The sequence below is a fragment of the Python bivittatus genome, unplaced genomic scaffold (genome assembly GCF_059951505.1).
Source record: "Python bivittatus isolate LINGU-HERP-01145 unplaced genomic scaffold, Pbiv_v1 ctg000250_np1212, whole genome shotgun sequence".
Taxonomy (NCBI): Eukaryota; Metazoa; Chordata; class Lepidosauria; order Squamata; family Pythonidae; genus Python; species Python bivittatus.
Genome location: NW_028277057.1, coordinates 1,599,629 through 1,617,906, shown reverse-complemented (window position 1 = coordinate 1,617,906; position 18,278 = coordinate 1,599,629). Strand labels below are relative to the sequence as shown.

Below are 18,278 nucleotides of genomic sequence, written 5' to 3'. Positions count from 1 at the left end.
AACATTTATTAAATTTATATGCTGCCCGACTCCCAACAACTCTGGGCAGAATTATTTATGAATGAATGAAAACGTGTGAAAATGAAATGGGGCTGTGGTGAAACTGCATTATTCATCTCTAACTTGGGACAGAACCTTCATCTCAGAGGGAACTCTTCTGAATACAGCACACCCATAAGATTATTTTACAGTGGATGCTAAGCCTAGTCAGCCTTCGACATCAACAAAAAACCTTGTTTGCCCTGGCTTCTGGCTGAATTTCTGTGTCCTGAGTGTGTTTCTCTCATTGCTCTTGCATTCTTTTACATATAGTATTTATATGGTTCCAAATAGCTTTCCTTTGGGATTACTTTTAATGAAAAGCTGGGTAAAAAGTGTACTAAGTGAATAAAAGAAATAAAAAGAGCCACTCTGAATGAACCCTCTGGGACAGAAGAAAATGGTAATACACACCATCGTTATGTTATAGTATTTCCTAAGCTCTTGAAAAAGACAGCTATTATATGTATCAGCTTAAAATGCACACATACAGATACTTATCTGTGGAGTTAGATCTAGAGAAATCCACACGCATGCATATAATAAATATTAAGATATTGCACCTACATTCAGTAACCACTTCCATTATCGTCTGGCAGGTTGTAGGAATTTAAATCAAGGCAACTTAACTCAATATTTTAAATTAGCATTAAAAAAAACCAGTTTTAAACCACTGATTTAATGGCAATTCCTCATAACTACTTGTGCAAATGTGACTGCTAATGCAGGCTGATTTATGAAATAGAACAAGCAACATTTGAAGCGTTGCCTCATTCTTACAACTAAGCCATACATCTTTTTTGTTTTGTTTTAAATTTGTGCAGGTTTTCCTTCGGTCATCTTTTATTTACCTAGTACAGGAGTATCTTAAAATATTCCAACATAGCAGATTTCCCTTTGTAACTTCCCTATGTAACTGGCCTATAACTATCACTGTCTAAGAAACAAGTAATAAAAATAGTAGTTCAACACAATCGAGGGTCACCAGGTTGGAGAAGACAACAAGATAGTTATTGTTTTTTTAAAACTGATAACCATAAAAGTTAGAGCGATTAACTAAAAGATTCCAGGAACATTTTTATAAAGTTTAAAAGTTATTGGGTGGGATAAAGCTGTTTATTTTATCAGAAGAAAATGAGATGCTTAAATTGGCTTGCTGGAGCTGGAAACATATCTGAGGAATGATTCAATTGGTTCTTCAGAAAAGCTTCAATTAAAACCAGGCATCTTTTAGAAAACAAAGCCCCTGATGAGTTGGGTATTATAAGAGTTAAAGTAGAAGCAGAAATTCACTATAGAGATTAATTGTTGGTTAATTAATTGTTTAATTAAAAGTCCACAGCTTGTGGACTTTTAGAGAGAGTATATCAGATCCCGATAATTTTTTTAAAAAAATTATATACTCTGTCAGCCCAACAATTTTTCAAAAATAAGCAACATTGATAATGTCTTTACCAAGACAACACATCACATCTGGGAAAAAAGGTATCCAGTATCAACAGACGGAATCTCCCCTCTAGCCCCTCTAACTCTAAAGCATGCTGGCTGGGGAATTCTGGGAGTTGAAGTCCACACATCTTAAAGTTGCTGAGTTTGAAAACACTGTACTATGGGAATCAGGAGATCTCCTTTCCGCCTCTATCCATGAAGTCAATGGAAAGTGTTATATCAGTGGCCCCTAACCCCAGCAAGATTAGCAACTCTATCATACAATCATTCTTCAAGATGTTGGAGGGGCTGCAGACAAAAGGGATCATTTTACCCTGTGTTGTGATCATCTGATAACATAACATCATTTAGGTGGAAATTTTTTGGTAAAATTAGTATTGTTACAAAACAAACAGCTGAAGGCTCTCCCAAGCTGGGACTGTGATATTGATTGATACAATCTTATGCTACACCAAAAAATCAGGGTGCAATTGTTTTCTTGCTAATTATTGCTCAGTGTTGGAAATGTCTTGAAACTATATTAAAAAGTCAATGCATTACTTACTATTAATAGAGCTTTTTCAACCACTTGATTAAAAATAATTACTGATAAACCTAGGATAATGAATCTTCAGGGGCAAGAATCACAGTTTTGTCACGTCTGGACAGCTTATATTCATTAGGTTAATTGCAATAGACTTAATTTGGTCACCTCTCATGATGTATGGAAATTATGAACAACTTTTGTTTCTTTGTTTTTGTCTTTCTCTGTTCCTTACAGCCTTGTATATTCTTTGTTTAGTTCTTTTCTTTTTTCCTGTGGGTTACTATTCAATAAAAATATAATTGAAAAATTGTTGGGTTAACATCACTCTGACTCTTTAATTTTTTTTTCACTTATTCTTTGAACGTTAGCAGGGACTGTTTTATTCAAATCTAATTTAAATAAAAATACATTAAAATTTAATTAAAGTTTTATTTTTTAAAAAATCCATTTTTAACCCACCTTACTTGGGCTTGGATGAACCTGGGGGTTTGCTTTAGTTGCTGTTTTAAGTGAATAATTTGATATAATTTTCCCTATTATCAAGACCACAAAAGTACAGTCCCTACTGAAGCATCAAAGAAAATGGGAAGTAACTTGGTAGCGCCGTCTTTTGAAAAATGAGTTTTCAAAAGTGGGAAATGATTTTTAAAACCCATTCAATTCTGCCCAAGCAAGCAACAGCTTTAGAAAGCATGGGTGGGTGAATCACCCTACCTTTTGAGAGAGCAAAACCGTCGGTGTCATTGAAAGCCAAGCCCTCTTACATTTGGTATTACAACAAGGAAACAGGACAGCTGAACTCTTAATTCACAGGCCTGCCCTGTAAATGGGATCTTTTCAGAAACAAAAGGGGAATCTGAGATTACCCTTACTCGCAAATTTAGTGGGGAAATTAAGTGCCTCCTTTCAAGAATCTTGCAGGAGAAAAGCTGTGTTAATCTACGGGAGCCCCAGATCAAGAGCAATCTGGTAACACGTTTTATTAAAAGGCATCAGATTTTGTGATGCCTTTTCATTATCAGTGTAACAACTAAGGGGCCTGACCCAGACAAACAAGCGTTATCTCAGGATTAACTCCTTTTATGCGTGGTGTGGCACGCTCAGCTGAGCGCATTGGATCAAGGCCTAACTGTATAAACCTGCCCGGTCTACGGGAAATAAACTCTGTAGAGATCAGTAAGACTTGTTCTCAAGTAAGCGGCTGTAGGATTACAGCCTAAAAGTGTATAATTTGGCTCCATCACACCCAGTTCAACTTCACTTGTTAATTAGTTTAATGGGTAGATTAAGACCTTGCTGTACTAAATTATTATTTTTGTTTATGCAACACCCTCAGAGGCTCATAATCAGAAAAGGCTGTTTCCTGCCTCAGGAGCTTCCAGTCTTAAACGCTGATATTTCTGGCAGCACAGTTGGTTCACAACTGGGTTCACACAAACCAGCAAACCACACGACAGCTTTGTGAGCTGGGTGACCCCAACTGGAGAGAGGTTTAGATACCAAGCCATGGTTTATGTGAGGTCTGTTAATTAAGCCACAAATGCCTGAGTTCTGCAACACGCTCAGCCACAAAATAGCAGTTCATCCCATGGCTTTGTGAGATGGGTGACCAAAACCGTAAAGAAAGAGAAGCTGGGTTCACACTCTTACTAAACCACGATTGACTTGAGGTTAGTTGGGGGGAAAAAAGAAGAATTAGCTGGGTCCACGAAACACCCCAAGCCACAAATAGGCAACTTGGTCAAATAGAGGACCCAGGTCAAAGAGAGGGTGGGACTGGATTCACACTAATGCCAAGCTAGGGTTTACTGGGGCTTGACTGAATAAACCAGAATTGCTAGGCTCATCCCACCCACTGAGCACAGGCCAAGAGACCACAGCGTGGCTGGACGGGAGATCCAGCCCACACCCCAGGCAAGGCACAAAGCTGGCTGGGGCCGGGGGGGGGGGTGGATCGCTGGCAGACCGCCTGCTCCAGCTGCTCCTTTGAAACCAAGCCCCGCTGGGGGAGGTTTGGCACAAAGATCACCTCAGCAACCAACCTGCAGGGACAGAAATGTCTCCCGCGCTCTGTCAAGCCGGCCCAGCGCTCCGGGCGCCTTCCCAGCCCAAGAGCTCTGCCAGATCCAGGAGCTGGTGACCCCTTCTTCCTACAGGCTGGGCACGTTGGGGGGGGGGGCCCACAGGTATTAATGGGGCACGTCTGAAAGAGAGTCCCTCTGCTTATTACAGGATAAGATCTGCAGTGATGTTATTGGTATTGTTGTAATCATTATTTGCTAAAATAAATGAGGAGGCTGCCTGTATTTTTGCTGTTGTTTAAACCTTGAAAGGGGAATCATTTAAGGCTGGAATCCCTAAGTGTAAATGTCAAGCCAGCTCTGTCCATGTTTCCTTCAGGAGATAATCCCACTCAATAGATTGATTGGAGAAATTATTTTCTTGATTCCGGGCATCAACAGCACCCAGCGCCAATCGTGCCCTGGGCCCTGCACAGAATCTCTAATCTGGGACTGACTTTGGGGGCTAAAACAGCTAGTTCTTTGCTTTTCTTTTTATTATTATTTTGGAGATTGGGGGCAGGAGTGTTTTGGGGGAGGGGGAAGTCATCACGTGGCTGCAGCCACCATCTTGACTTTTTTGACACCTCCCCATAAATGCCCCTAGGTGGGGGACATCTTGCTTGGCAAAGAATTTTGAAGAACTGAAAAACCTGCACACATTTAAAGGCCATTTTGGTTTATCCTGATTATTATTGATCCTAATTATTCTTCTGTTGTGGCTTTGAGTAGTTTCCCTCCTTCCCAAATAAAGTTATCTCAGACTGCAGTCCTAACTTTTCTGGAATTGGCTGTCCAATTCTCTTCTTGAAATTTCAGATCAATTACAAACCTCAACAGAAAAATGCATCCCCACATTCAACAAAAGCCAACCCAAACCAAAGATGGCCCTGTTTTAAATCTTTTGGTAAGGGATATTCTGTTTATTATTCATTAATACTAGCAACAATCTCCTTCTTTTCTCCAAGAAGCTCAAAAGAGACACATATATTATAATTCATATTTCCATCTTCTCCCAGAGACGTCATTCTTGAAAGTAGAAGGGTTCCAGAATACAACTTTTTATACTGGGGGCAGAGAAAGGAAGAACCTGCTCCAAAATTAAATTCTCTGTCTTTTGGACTGGGCAATATTGCCTTCCTTCTTGAAAAAAATAAAAATTTAAGGGCCGCTTTTACTTTCCAGTTGCCTCTCTGCTGCTTCTCCTTTACCACCACCATTTCCTAAAAGGATCCACTCGCTTCAGATGGACCCCATGTGGTGTAAGATCCCGAATAGGAAAAGAAACGGATCCACAGAAGGGTCCCTGGATGGTTGCAATTGACCAACAAGGATGGTGTGCGCGAAAAGATGGTGAACTCCATCCAGCTATTTGAAAAGACTCATTAGGATCCAGGATTTTGGCAGGCTGTGGAAATCTTTCTCCTTGGCATAATTTTTGAAGGAACTGAAATTGTCTGGGCCTGACTGGTTGGATCCTTAGAGAAATATGTCCTGCTACTTTCAGTGGGGCATACGCTCAGGAAAGGTGCCTAGCACGCCAGCCACCCAGGGCTATCCAGGGCAGGTTGGTTTACTCAGGAGTAAGCACCAGTAAAATGATAAACGGTTGATTAAAGTCAGGGACAGTCTCTTGCCTCCTTTGCTTCTGAGCAACTGGATGGCTCCCATGTCTTAATAATGATGATGATGATGATGCAGCCATCACCACTGCAGCACTGTTTAAAAGAGCAGGTCCCCCCTTTTGAAACGAGTTCTTAAAATAAATTCAGAAGCTTTTTCCTGGAAGACTTTTCTTTTCCCTCAGTGCAATCTGTTTCTCAAGAAAGCCAGATTTATCTCTTCCTTAAGAAGAGGATTGTTAAAGACAAACGATATTTTTAAAAGGTCCTGAAATATGGTGATGATAAGGAAGAGGATGTGTAATGGTTGAGGCTTAAGAGCTGACAGTATTCTGGAAAGAAAGAAGCAACGAAAGAAAGAGGATCGGGAGAAATATTTAGCTATCCTTCTGCACTCAATATGTCTTGGGTTGCAGAGATCTGTGCCACTGTCTATTTTATAAAGTTAGAATTTATAATAAAAGTATATAATATACAAGTCCTACTATGTGTATTTATGAAAGAAAGTTAGTGAAATCCCTTCCTTCCTTCCCTCCCTCCCTCCCTCCTTCCTTCCTTCCGCTTGACATGAATGGGGACTTCCGAAGCATGGATCGCGTCTTCGCAGCCTACGAACAGATCTTTGCTGGGGCAGTGAATCGTTTGCAGTAGAAACTCCACTGCGCTTCATGGGCGCCCTGCTAGCGCCACGGACTTGGAAGGGCCCTATTAAATGCCCTCCGGGGGTCAATCTTGTGCGCCTTCCCGTCTCTGCCCAAAAGTGCGGCCGAAATCTGATTACCTTCCGCGCCCCCCTCGCTTCTTCGCTGTTAGCGGGCTGTGTTCGCCCAGCAGCTGCCCAGCTCAGTGGAGGACCTGCTGGGCTTCAGTGCGAACCCAGACAACGGGTTCATTCAGTAACCAGTTTAAGCGTGTTGTGTGAACGCAGCCAATCTCCAGAGGGACGTGACACTATCGACCCGCGCCCTTCCCGGAGCAAAGAGCGCTTCTGGAGGCGCCCGAGTCTCCTTCTCCCCACCCAGCGCTCTGCTCCGTCGGCCTCGTTCGCTGACCCGGACCCGGGTCCGGGAGACCGCGGCGAAAGGGCTGCGAGGGCCGGCCGGAGCTGGGCGTTCCCGGGCGCTTCCTCGGGCTGCTGCCCAGCGTTTCTCAGCCGGGCGCCAAGAGGCGCTTCCGAGGGGCTGCGCAAGGGCGCGGCAGGGACAGATACGCCGCTGGCCTCGCCCGCGCGCTCCGGAGAGCCCTTTGGCGACCGAAGCCGAGCGCAGTCCACGTCGCCTCCGCCCCCTCCCCGGAAGCCCCCTGCTCGCACGAGCTGCCCCGGCGCACTGAGGACTAGCCGGTTGCCAAGCGTCCGTGGGGGTCGTTTGCGCTTCTGGGAAGTCGGAGCGTTGCGCTCCTCGGGGTTTGAAGCTTCCCAACTGAAGTGGACAGAAGACAGGCAACCTGCGCCGGGGCTTCAGAAAGAACATCCCGGTCTACTCGGAGAAAAGCGAGTCCCACGGGCGTGTCCGATTTCCGCGTCCAACGTAAGCCCGTGTGTCTAACTGGCTTACGTTGCTGGAATGAGATTTGGGGAGGGCTGTTCCGACTCCCCATCTCTTTGGGGAAAAGAATTCAGAAAGGCAAACCTTTTTAATCGGGTTCACACAACACACTTCCCCTTAATGTGATTTGTTCGCTTCCTGGCTTGGACTGATCTACAAACGCAGCCATTCTTAGCTTACCAGCGAGTCGCAACGCGTGGTCTGGTGGCCAGTTTCGCCCGAGACACTGGGTTGGGCGAAAATGGGTTGGCTGCAAGGTGAATTCTCTTCGCATAGTGTGGAAACCAGGCCACCTTACACCCAGTTATGATTTATTTGTTTGACCATGGCATGTTATGCTAACATAGCCACCCTGGATTTTTAAACCCAGCTTTAGATTTTAAAGGAGTTGTGTGAACCGAGATTCTGAGTTTGCCTGTGTCTCTGTGTATTGAGCCAGCTCTAGGTTCGCCAATAAAATCCAGCCTAACCCGGAAAACTATTTTGTAAGGTGGGCTTGGTCTGAATCTTCAAAGGGGCTTGGGTTGCTGCTGTTTTCTCCTGGAGCCCTCTGGGCGAAGCGGCTGATCTGGCCTCCTTGCCCGTTCTTAATTCCGCCCTCACTCTCTCTGCACCGCCTGTAAATTAGTTTTTAATTCATTTATTTCGATCTCTGCGCCTTTCCAATCAGAAGCCTCTGAGAGCTGCATATTGCTCCTATTGCTAAGAATTATTCGTACTCTTCTTCATCTGGCAACCCATCAAGAAACAGTTACTTCAAAATGCTGCGGTTGCTTATATTACACCTGTCTATACTGACGTTGCAAAACATTAAAAAGCGATAACATTACCATCTGGCAATGGCCCTGTGCTGAGAGCCGGAGCAAAGGACTTTCTAGGGAAGAAAATCCAAGTCCTAGAATTGGGGACCGGATTCTTAGCACCAACCAAAGGGGAACACGGATAAACTGAGGACATTTTGTAATCCGCTCCGAACTTTGGTTTGATTTGAGTTTGGTGGGTTCCACTGTTACGTGAACGCGGGCGACGTGACTAGGGTTCAAAATTCTCTGCCAATCCAGACAAGGGTTAATTCGGGCCACTAGGAATCCTGAAAGGCTTTGGATACCCTGCCCCGCCCCCAAGCGGCAAAGGATCTCGACCTCCGGAGAAAAGAAATAGGTTCAGGGGCTGATCAAAACAGAGCCGTGATTTTTGCAGGAGGATTAAACTGGCGTTATGTTTAAACCACCGCGAGATGAACAGCGGCGTGAATATTTATTAAGCCGAGAAAGAGAAAGGAAAACCGGAGCCGCTTGATTAGAAGAATCAGCCCTTTCCTCCGGTTTCTCTGGCTTCTCTCCCGTTGGAAATCCTCTGGAGTTAATTCGCCGAACCTCCCGTTCCACGCCGCAAAGTTTATTGAGCGCCCCTAACTCGGAGGAAAGGGGGTGAAAGTCGGGAGGAGGGAAAGGGAGACCCCGCGCTGCGATCATCCGAGCTGCCAAAACGCGGGGCCCAATTCCCAGGTGGGCGAACATCGCGGGAGGGAGGGAGGGGCGGGAGGCGGCAGCGGCGGACGGGGAAGGAAGGGGGACCCAGAAGACGCGGGCGACTCGTGTCCCCGGTGAACTGCAACCGCTTCTCTTGAAACTCTGGCTGGTCCGGGTTCAAGAGACGCCCCTCCTCCCAGACGCGGAGCTTTCCAGTGGGTCGTAAGCCAGAGGCAAAACGTTGCCCTCTGGGTCATACCATCTCCGGTTGGGCACAAGTGACAGCGGAGATGCGGGCTCATCTGAACGCCTAACTTACTAAGCTCAGGGATCTACAGCCTTGTTTCTTCATCCCAAATCACCCGCAGAAAGAGATTAGAGGATTAACTCTAAAGTGCCAAATTTAAAAGGGATTCAGAAAAGGGCACTCTTCCCTTTGGCCTGAGAGTTGGGACGCTGATTACTAATGCACTTGTTTCCCCACTGGACACATAGCTAGTGCGCTGGCTATTACGCTGCACACCGTATCTTCAGCGGGGCTGAGATGACAGAAGTAAAACTCCAACACATCAGGAGGGTACCAGGGTTGGGAAGGCTGGCTGCATTTTTGCCAAAATTAGTAAACATAACAGTGTAAATCTGGTCCTTAAATAAATCCCCCCCACCTTTCCCGCAGCAACCCTGAGAACTAGAAGCTTAAGTCAAAACCGGAATGACAGGCAAGCGTTCTTTCACTCAGATTTAGCTCAGTAAATGGGCCTCCCTGTGCTGGGCACAGTGGGTTGCCTGAGGTTGATAGCCCTTCTCCCTCCTCCTTTCCACAAACGTCCCCCCTTTTAAACCAGAAAGCAAATACATCCCCAAAGCGAAGGACAAGAGAAGTGGGACAGATTCTAGCAAAAGCGCGGGGGGGGGGGGGAGAGAAAAGCCGAGAAGGCAGGCCTCAAAACAGGAGAGCCTCCCGCTATTTTGGAAATAAATTCAGCCTTACAACAGAAGGGCTGAGAATGCGTGTGGAGGGGGGGGACGTTTGTTTCGGCGAAGGGCGATCCGCAGCAGGTAGATCTTTTACCAGACTCGCGTGAGCGGCTGCATAAATAATAAATAAATGTAAATATAAATAAATAAATAAAGTTGTCTATTTGTTTGGGCACTGCGTTTTACACAAATGCAGCAATCCTTTTTTTGTTATCCTGGGTTTAAGGGTGCTGTGTGAATTCAGCTATGATGCCAAACTCGGGTTTGGGAGAGTGCCCAGGGGAAGAATGTAATTCAAATCGGAGCAGACATCCCTGTCACCTAAGAGAGACTCCTTCCTCCCCCCCCCCCACTTTGAGAAGGGGGGGGTTCTTCCGCTTTTTATGGCAGGGAAAGGCCTACGGAGATCCGGCTCCGCCAGTCCACGTTCGGGGTGAGGCAGGAGGAATGCGTGCAAGCGCTCCGTTCCCCTTCTGAAATTTCCTTCCTCATCTGAGGCTCCGGTTGGACAGTCTGGGCGTTTTACCAGGTTTGAGACAGCGTCAACCCTTCAAACATCCCATAAAGTCAAAAGCGCTTACTTATTTCAAAAGGGAAGGATTTAGCTCGAGGCTGAGTTGGATTTGTGGTTGTTATTTTTAAGGATTGCAGTCTGCGGAGATATTATAATGGTTTATTTAAATTTCACGTTCGCTTTCCATTGTCTTGTGCTTTTTGGACTGTAGACCGCCTCGAGCGTAACTACGAGGTGAAGAAAGAGAAAGGGGAAAAAAAAAAAAGATTTGGAACCATTTGGGAGGGGGAGATTATTGAGATGGGTTATTCTACGCCCGATTGGGAACTGAGGACGGTTGAGTTGCAGAAGGGAGCTCCAAGAGGCCTTTGCCCGAGCTGAGGCTTTTCTGTAATTCTGGCCAGCTTCCCCGGGGCACCTTTGCGGGGCTTGTAGCTCCCGGAAGAACCGATCGGCTCGTTCCCCACAAAGGGAGAGCCGCAGCCTCCCCCCCACACCCGCCACGAAGTCCTCCGGGCCTGTCCAGCGACCACAGTCCCAGCCGGCCTGCTTGTTGGCCAAGGAGGATTAAATCCAAAATCCGGGAAATCCGGAGAGCGCCGGTTGGGCAAAGACACCGCCTCCGTCCGCTGGGTTCGGAAGAGCCGAAGCGGGCCCCTGCAAGGGCACAGCCGAGTTCTAGCGTCCACCCCCCCGCGGAAGCAGGTCGCAGGGAACTCCGCAGGCTTCATTCAGGGATTAACATTTAGGAAGCTGCTTGCGAGTCAGCTTTGCGGTTTCCCCGCAGGAAATTAAAGGAGCTTTTGGGCTGCCAGGGTGGGGGGAACTCCCTCGCCTGTTTTGCAGACTCGCCCACAGCGCCTTTAGCGCGGGGGGCTGCTCGCTAACCCTGAAAACCGCTTGCTGGGGGGGGGGGCTTTCGCCTGCCTGCCTGCCGCCTCCCCCCTCCTCGCCCAGCGCCCATCCCGCTGCCTTTGCCGTTAAACCGCGAGTCCTCCCGGGCGCTTGGGAAGCCCGCTCGGCAGGAAACATCTGCGCGCCTCTCCCAGGACCCGCCCGCTGCGCCCAACCTCCCCTCCCGGCTTACCTTGAAGGCCACGGGGAGGGTCTTGTTGCATCTCCAGTGGGAAGGCAGCACCGAGCACAAGAAGTTGGGGCTGTCGGTCCTCACGAGCTCTCCCGGGTGATCGGCCAGGACGTCCACCACCGAGCGCGCCTCGGGCCGGCTTCGAAGTCCCGGGGCCGGCGCGCTGAGGGCGCCGCTGTTCTCTCCCATCTTACCGCAGGGGAAGGCCGTGGAGGGAGGTGTGAAGCGCCTGCTGGTGCTGGGGTCTACGGGAATACGCATCACAACAGCGGGCGTTAGGGGAGGGAGGAGGCGGCGGCAGCGGCGCTGGCGGAGAGGCGAGGAAGGCGCGCGCCCAGGGCGCACCGGCCCGGATGCCCAAGAGCGCACGGCGGGCCGCTCCGAAGCCAGGCGCGGGGGAAAGCCGCCCCGGGCGCCCGCGCAGGTCGGGCTGCTGCTGCTGCTGCCGGCGCTACCAGTCCCGGCCGCTCGGGCTCCGGCCGCCAGTCGCTCCGTCGGGCGCAGCTCCGCGGGCCAGGCGCCGCGTCTTCCCGGGTGCTCGTTCCGCTTCCCTCGCTCCTCGCCGCCGGTTGCGTTCGCGGCCAGGCGGCAGGCCGAGGCGCCCTGGCGGGAGGCTCCCCGGAGCCGAGAAATCCGAGCCGGCTGTTGCTTGTGCCGCGGCTGCCCTGGCGCGCGTCCTCCCGCCGCCTGGTCTTGCAGTCCCGTCGCGCCCGGCGGCGGAGCGCAGCGCCGAGGTCGGCGCGCCGCGGTTGGGAGCCCGGAGGCTGTCGGCGGACGGCCCGCAGAAGCCCAGGGCGCTCCCTCGCGCGCCTCCCGCGCCCCGGCGGAGCACGCCTGGAGGCTGAGCGTCCGAGCGCGGCCTCCTTGCCCAGTCAAAATAAACGCGGCTCAGACAAAATAAACCTCGCCTCTGTCGGCGGCGGCGGCGGCGGGGCAGCGCGCTCGGGCTCGGCCGGCCGCAGTCAAGACGGAGGGGCGGGGAGGCGGGCCAGAAGCATCCCGCGCGCCGTCGGTCGGCGGCTCGTCTGCCCGCGAGGGACCGCGGCAAGACCTCAACAGGTTCCCGCTCTCTGCGCCGGGCTCCTTCGTCCCGCTTCCTGCTGCGCCTGACAGCCACGCCAGGCGCCCGGCTCTCCCGCTCGTCCCTCGATCGCTCTCCCCCGCTCGCCCGCCCCCGGCCGGCCTCCTTCTAAACCGCCTTCCCTTGACGCGTCTGAAAGCAGCCGAAAAGTGGCCGCGGTTACATACTGACTCCTTCCCTTCTTTTTTTTCTTTTCTTTTTCTTAAAAGTTTATTTACACAGAGGCAGCCAGGGGCGGGGCGCGGGGCGGTGGAACGGCGACGGAGCCAGCCACTCAGAGCGGCGGGGCGGAGCAGGAAGGGTGGGAGAAGGAGGGGTCTGCCGGGGCCACGCCCCCCTTCGAAGCCGCCCCCTCCCGCTTCCTTGGAAAGAGGAAAACACGTGCGGCCGCGGGGGCTTGTTTGGGGCGAGCGGTTTATTCTCTTTCTGCTTCTCTCTTTTAGCGCTCCCCCCCCCGCCCGCAGAACAAATTGAATTCCTTTCTCACACATGGATTACTGCCCCAAGGACGGTTTGATGGACAAGCCGGTTGTGAAAACCAAACCCGTCTTCCGTAACCGGGTGCTCTTCAGCCGGCTTAGGTTACAACGCCCATCGTCCTTGGCCAGTGTGGCTGGGAAGATGAAAGCTGTAGTCCAACCCACGTGGGGGGCTGGGGGGGCGAGCATCAGGCTAGGGAAGGCTTTCCTAGAACGAGCATGTGGGGCTGACTGGAAGAATGCAAAATGCGAAGGGTTAGCTGAGTTCACACAACACGTGAAAGAAACTCGAAATCCGGGTAAACGAACAGAATAAGCAGTGTTCCTACGTTGGCTTCCTAGGACCCCTGGTTTCCGCAGAACCGTACGCTAAGAGAACGGTTGCGTTCCCACAATCTCCTGAACCACAACCTACCCAACTTTATCCACGTGTAACCTTGCGTGTTGCTCGAATCCAGCCCAATTTATTTCCTACCCGAGGCAGCCAGAGTTTAAAACTTCCTGCCCATTCAACTGAGAACGGCCAAAACATATTTCAGGATTTGCAAACGACAATAGCTCGGTCCGAACGCAAGAGAGCTCGCAGCGCGTCATGTGAACGAGGCGTATGGGATGAGAAGAAGGCCTGGTGGTTTGCTAACTACAGTGTGTAGTTCAGTCTGCATACGGTGAAGTCGTCCAGCGGACGTCCATCGAAAAATGGGTTGAAATATCAATTACGTTAAGGAAGGATTGTGCCTCCCCGACTCTTCCTGGGCTCGTCTAAGCCGCTTAAGCAGGGTTAGGTACACCTTTTGCTATACATCCGCCCAGCGAGTTCCCAGTCATCGTGGAGATGTCTGCTGCTTGAATGTCATTTTCGTGGAACGGGGCCCTTACCTCACCTCGGGGCTCAGGGCTGAGAACCCCGAAAATGGGTGCTCTCCCTAACTGCCTTAGGCCTGTGGCCTTCGCGTAGTCCGCCCGCCCCCCCGAAAGCCGATCCTATTCGGTTCCACCGGGGCTACCCGCGCGCCCAAAGGGAGGGCGCTGCTTTGATTTCTCTTCTGTCCTCCCGAGCGGCAAAACGGCGATTCCGCTTTGTTTGACCCGGTTCCGACGATCTCCCTAAGCAGAGGCTGCATTTGCACAACAGGCTAAACTAGGCTGAGGTGAAGATTTCATCAAGTGCTGCTCCAGCAACCTCTCCAGTTTATCCTATTCTGTTGGCTCTTCTCTGAGAATAGTGACCCACCGTTAAGTTTTGTTTTAATTTCGGGGTTAATTCTGAGACTTTTTGGCCCACAAGAGCCTTTTCGGAAGAGGCAGAAGGAGAGGTAACCAGGGTTGGGTCAAGGTGCGCTGGCCGGTTTGCGGCGGCGGGGGGAAACAAGCCATCATCCCTGGAAGCCATAATATGGTCGAATAGTTTGGGGGCCCAGCCCGCGAGCGGAGTGCAGCGATCCCGTTATCTTCTCGGGTTTAGGACGGTGAGAACTCTCTCGTTCTGCAGAAGGGCCGGCGGGGAGAAGCCTCCAAGGACTGGCTGGTTAGAGAGCCTTTGCGGAGAGGCCTGGAGGGCGGAACGGCCACGGGGGTGGGTTAGTGGTGGACCGCTCCACTCTCCGTCCGCTTTTGTCGAAATTGAACGCGAAACGAAATGCAAGGGCAGCCGCCCCCGGTCGCTCCCTCGGGCCCGCGGAACTACCGGCGACCAGCCGCTTCCCCGAGGGCCACCGCGGATGCGAAGCGGTGGCAGAGCCAAAGGTGCCCGTGAGCGCAGGCGGCAGCCGGGAGGCCCGTCCGGCGTTTCGCCGGCATTTCAAAGCCGCAGCCGGGGGCGGGAGCCCGAGCCCTCTGCAGCCCCCGCCGCCACGAGCCCTTCGGGACGCTCCGCTGGGAACAGGAGGACGCCGCCGCCGCGTCAGCGACGCCGGGCAGATACTGGCTGGCCTCCCCGCCCTTAATCTCCGAGCTGCCAGGCAGGCGAATTGCCCTCGGCCGGGGCCCTGGTGGGGGCGGGAGGGGAGCGGGAGGGTGCCACGATCCCATCTAGACAGCTCAGCAGCTGAACTGACCAGATGCACCGACGTCTTCCACTGCAAACGCTCTTAAACCGTCTTTATCAGTTCAAGCCCAAATCGGCTTCTCTTGGGCCTGTAAGTTCAGCGGGGAGGGGAAAAGGAGATTGACCCCAAAGACAGAGAGGGTCGGCTCCTTTCACCCAAGGCGCAGAACCGGCTCAGGGAGAAATAACAGGTTACGAGCCGTCATTTGGAATCCTGATTATTGTTCTTGCTGGCTGTATTTTAGCCTGTTGTGCAAACTCGGGCCATTTGGGCAACGTTTAACCAGGTTTGTCACAGTGCCAGCGGCTGTATTCACACAACAGGCTAGTATGAACGGGGGTGCCTATGTGGTTGTGGGAACCTGGGCCATTTGGTCACTGATGTCCAGGGTACTGTGTGAACCCAGAAAATGGGATCACGCAGTAGCTGAGTACGCCTGTCGCGTGAACGCAATTCTTTCGAAAAGCAAGTCTGTTCCGTTCCATAGACCTCCTTCCGTCCTCCTCCAAGACCATGTTGTCTCGCCTCCGTTTCCAGCCCTCCCCAGACCTGCAGCTATGTCAGGACTGCAGTCCCCGGTGTCCCCAGCCAATCGGGACGACTCCGTCCTGGCGGGATAGTTTTCCCTAGCTGTCTCACAGCCCTCGGTCTCCACCCTCCCCGGGGAAGAGGATGAAGATGCGTCGGTGCTGCCCCGGGGACCACACAGTTGGTCTCCTCCTCCTGGTCCCGGCTGGCACGGGGGGGCGGGGGGGCGGGCAGGGCGACAGGTCCTGGGAGCGTACCGATGGCCGCAGGTGCCGACACTCGAGTTGGGAAGGGAAGAGTTAAACGGATGCGAAGGAAGGCTTGGCGGAGCGGTTGGAGATCCGGCGGCGGGGGCTCCGCGACGCAGCCCAGCCCGGCGACGGGATTCAGGCTCAACGGACGCGTGAATTCTTTCCCGAGAGAGGGAGAGCAAGAAAGCTAAGAGCACACCTGCTTCTTCCCTTTCCCACTCTTTTCTCTTCTTCTTCCTTCGGTTCTTTTTCTCTCCTCCCGCTTCTCCTTCTTTCCTTTTCTTCAGTCCCCTTCCCTCTCCTTCCCTCTGCGGACAACTGTGATTTTTTTTTTTAATTTAAAAAATCCGTGATAATTTCCATTTCGCTTCCAAAGGACTCCTACTTCTTCATCACTTTCACCAACAATGTATCTTGCAACTAAATCGATTCTTCCTAAGTCCAGCCCTTTCCAGGAAGATGGATCCATGCAATATCTCACTAGCAGGTGCAATTCACTCTGCCTTTACTCTGAAGTAAGCCTAATTGAGTTGCATGAGATTTTCTGCCCCGTTAGTGTCTAACCTGGGCTTTCTTATGTACTGAGTATTTTAAAACAGCAAAAATGGAGGAGGCAGCTCTCAGAAAAGGCTTCAGGTATACAGTATTTCAGCTCCCAGGCTGGCTTGCCAACCTTTACAAAAAAAAAATTTTTTTTTTAAAGTTGAGGCTCAACAATTCTTGTAGGAGAGGCTCCCAAATTGGAGTTAAAGCAGTTTAAAAACGGATCTCTCCCCAGCCCAGATTAAATACGGATTAAAGCTTATTAGACCTCACTTTAACTGGATCCAAAACACATTTTGGAGAAGGAGAATCCCAATTTCTAATCAAGCTATTAAAAAATGGGGCCAGTTTGGTGTGGTGGTTAAAGATGTTGGATTAAATGCCAGAGATCTTCAACTGTGTAAGGTATTGAAGACTGTGGGTGACTTTGCGCCAGTCCCTCCCTCTCAGCCCTAGGAAAAAGGCAAAGAAAAACCACTTCCAAGAATGTTACCAGACCACTGCAGGGACGTACGTGTTCCTGTAGCTGCCAGGATGGAAACGTAGGAGCAACAAAAATGCTGCGAAGAGAAGGAAAGGGGTGGTTTGGGGATTTGATCCCAGCTTCTTAAATCATACAATTGTATGAAATAAAACTCTCTGAAATCAGTCCGCCTGATGACAGGTATGTATCCCTTGCTCACACATACACGTAGGCTGAATGGGAAATAAAAACTAAATCGATAGGCTTAGTAATCTATTGTGGGTTTTTCACCCTTTCTTTTCCCCCAGATGAACAGCCGCGAATACATCAAGTGTTGTAGCATTTGAATAAGCTTGCAGAGGAACACAGGGTGTGAAAGCAGTGCGAGTGATGGTGCCTGGTCCTATGCCTGTTGAACTTGGTAGTGTTAAATGCACAAAGGCACACACGTGCACCCCTTTTCTCTTGCGGGTATAACTTCAGTTGCACCATGATGTTTATCTGCATTACTTTGAAACTGATTTTAATGGGATTGACTTCTAGCTGAGACAGGGAGGTTGAGGACTAGCTGTTTTAAAAGCATGTCCCTCTACCTGGATTTTGCCCGGTCCCATCCCATCACCAGTGCTAGTTCTGTGATGGAGAAAATTCAGATAAGGGAGCATTTCTTGGAAGGAATGCCTTTGGTCCCCAACCTTCCAACCCTTTTATATAGCATTTCCATATGACATTCAGGAAGGTGTCCACACAGACACCCTTTGGGGAAGGGGGTGGTTTCCAGCTTCCACCCCATGCTTGTTTAATGCTGACTAGTTTCAGTGGGACTCCTGCAGGAGAAAGCACTGTTGAACGCAGGAAATGAATGAAGGAACAGAGAGGTTGAAGCTGCCAAAGGAGAGAGAGGACAGGACTGCCGGAGAGAAGGGCTGCATTCCTGGAGAGAAGGGCTGCATTCCCACGGTACAAAAATCCAAAACAGGTTTCTTCTTCCCCACAACAATCAGTCACTCTCTGATAAGCACCTTGGGCTCCTGAATCTAAGTTCCTTCTTTTCTGACCTGAAAAATTGGAGGCTTCTGTGTGAATTCTCTTTGCTATTTTTTTTCTGGAGGATTCTTTAATCTGTTTTCAGAAATTGGATGCAATCTGTTTCCATAGTCAGTGCATATTTCTAAAAGCAAAAGTAATCGTGAGGGTGGAGGGGGCTCTCCTTTTCCTCTTCCTCCTCTCCATCGGCAGTGAATTGTTTACAGGGCAGGGGATTGGCTACCCTTGGTTCTCTCCAGATCTTATATGTCTCCCTGGCTGCATTCACTTGCATACCAAGCCCTATTCCCTACATAACAAACACTGAGTTTACATAACATGCAACAACTAGACAAACCATATTCCAGCATAACACAATGATGTAGTTCGGCAAAAACTGCTCCACTGCCCCCAAGCTACCAAACTCCATTTTAGCCTCAGCTAAGGTGTGGGTGAAGTGGTCCTCTCTGTTTCTCCACCAGCGCTGCCAATGGCTCTGCATTCTAAACATCACCCACAAAACGGCCTGGTGGCTTTTATCAATCAGGGATTGAAAGCAGAAGCA

At 50.3% G+C, this 18,278-nt stretch overlaps 1 protein-coding gene across 1 annotated transcript in view; it reads right to left on the bottom strand.

Annotated features, from left to right (window-relative positions):
• RUNX3 (RUNX family transcription factor 3) overlaps positions 1-18,278 on the bottom strand; it is a 132,275-nt gene that overhangs the window by 59,547 nt on the left and 54,450 nt on the right. Inside the window, exon 2 of the mRNA XM_088140946.1 lies at positions 11,295-11,539. Within this exon, the coding sequence (XP_087997072.1) occupies positions 11,295-11,539 (245 nt within the window). The remainder of the gene's footprint in view (positions 1-11,294; positions 11,540-18,278) is intronic.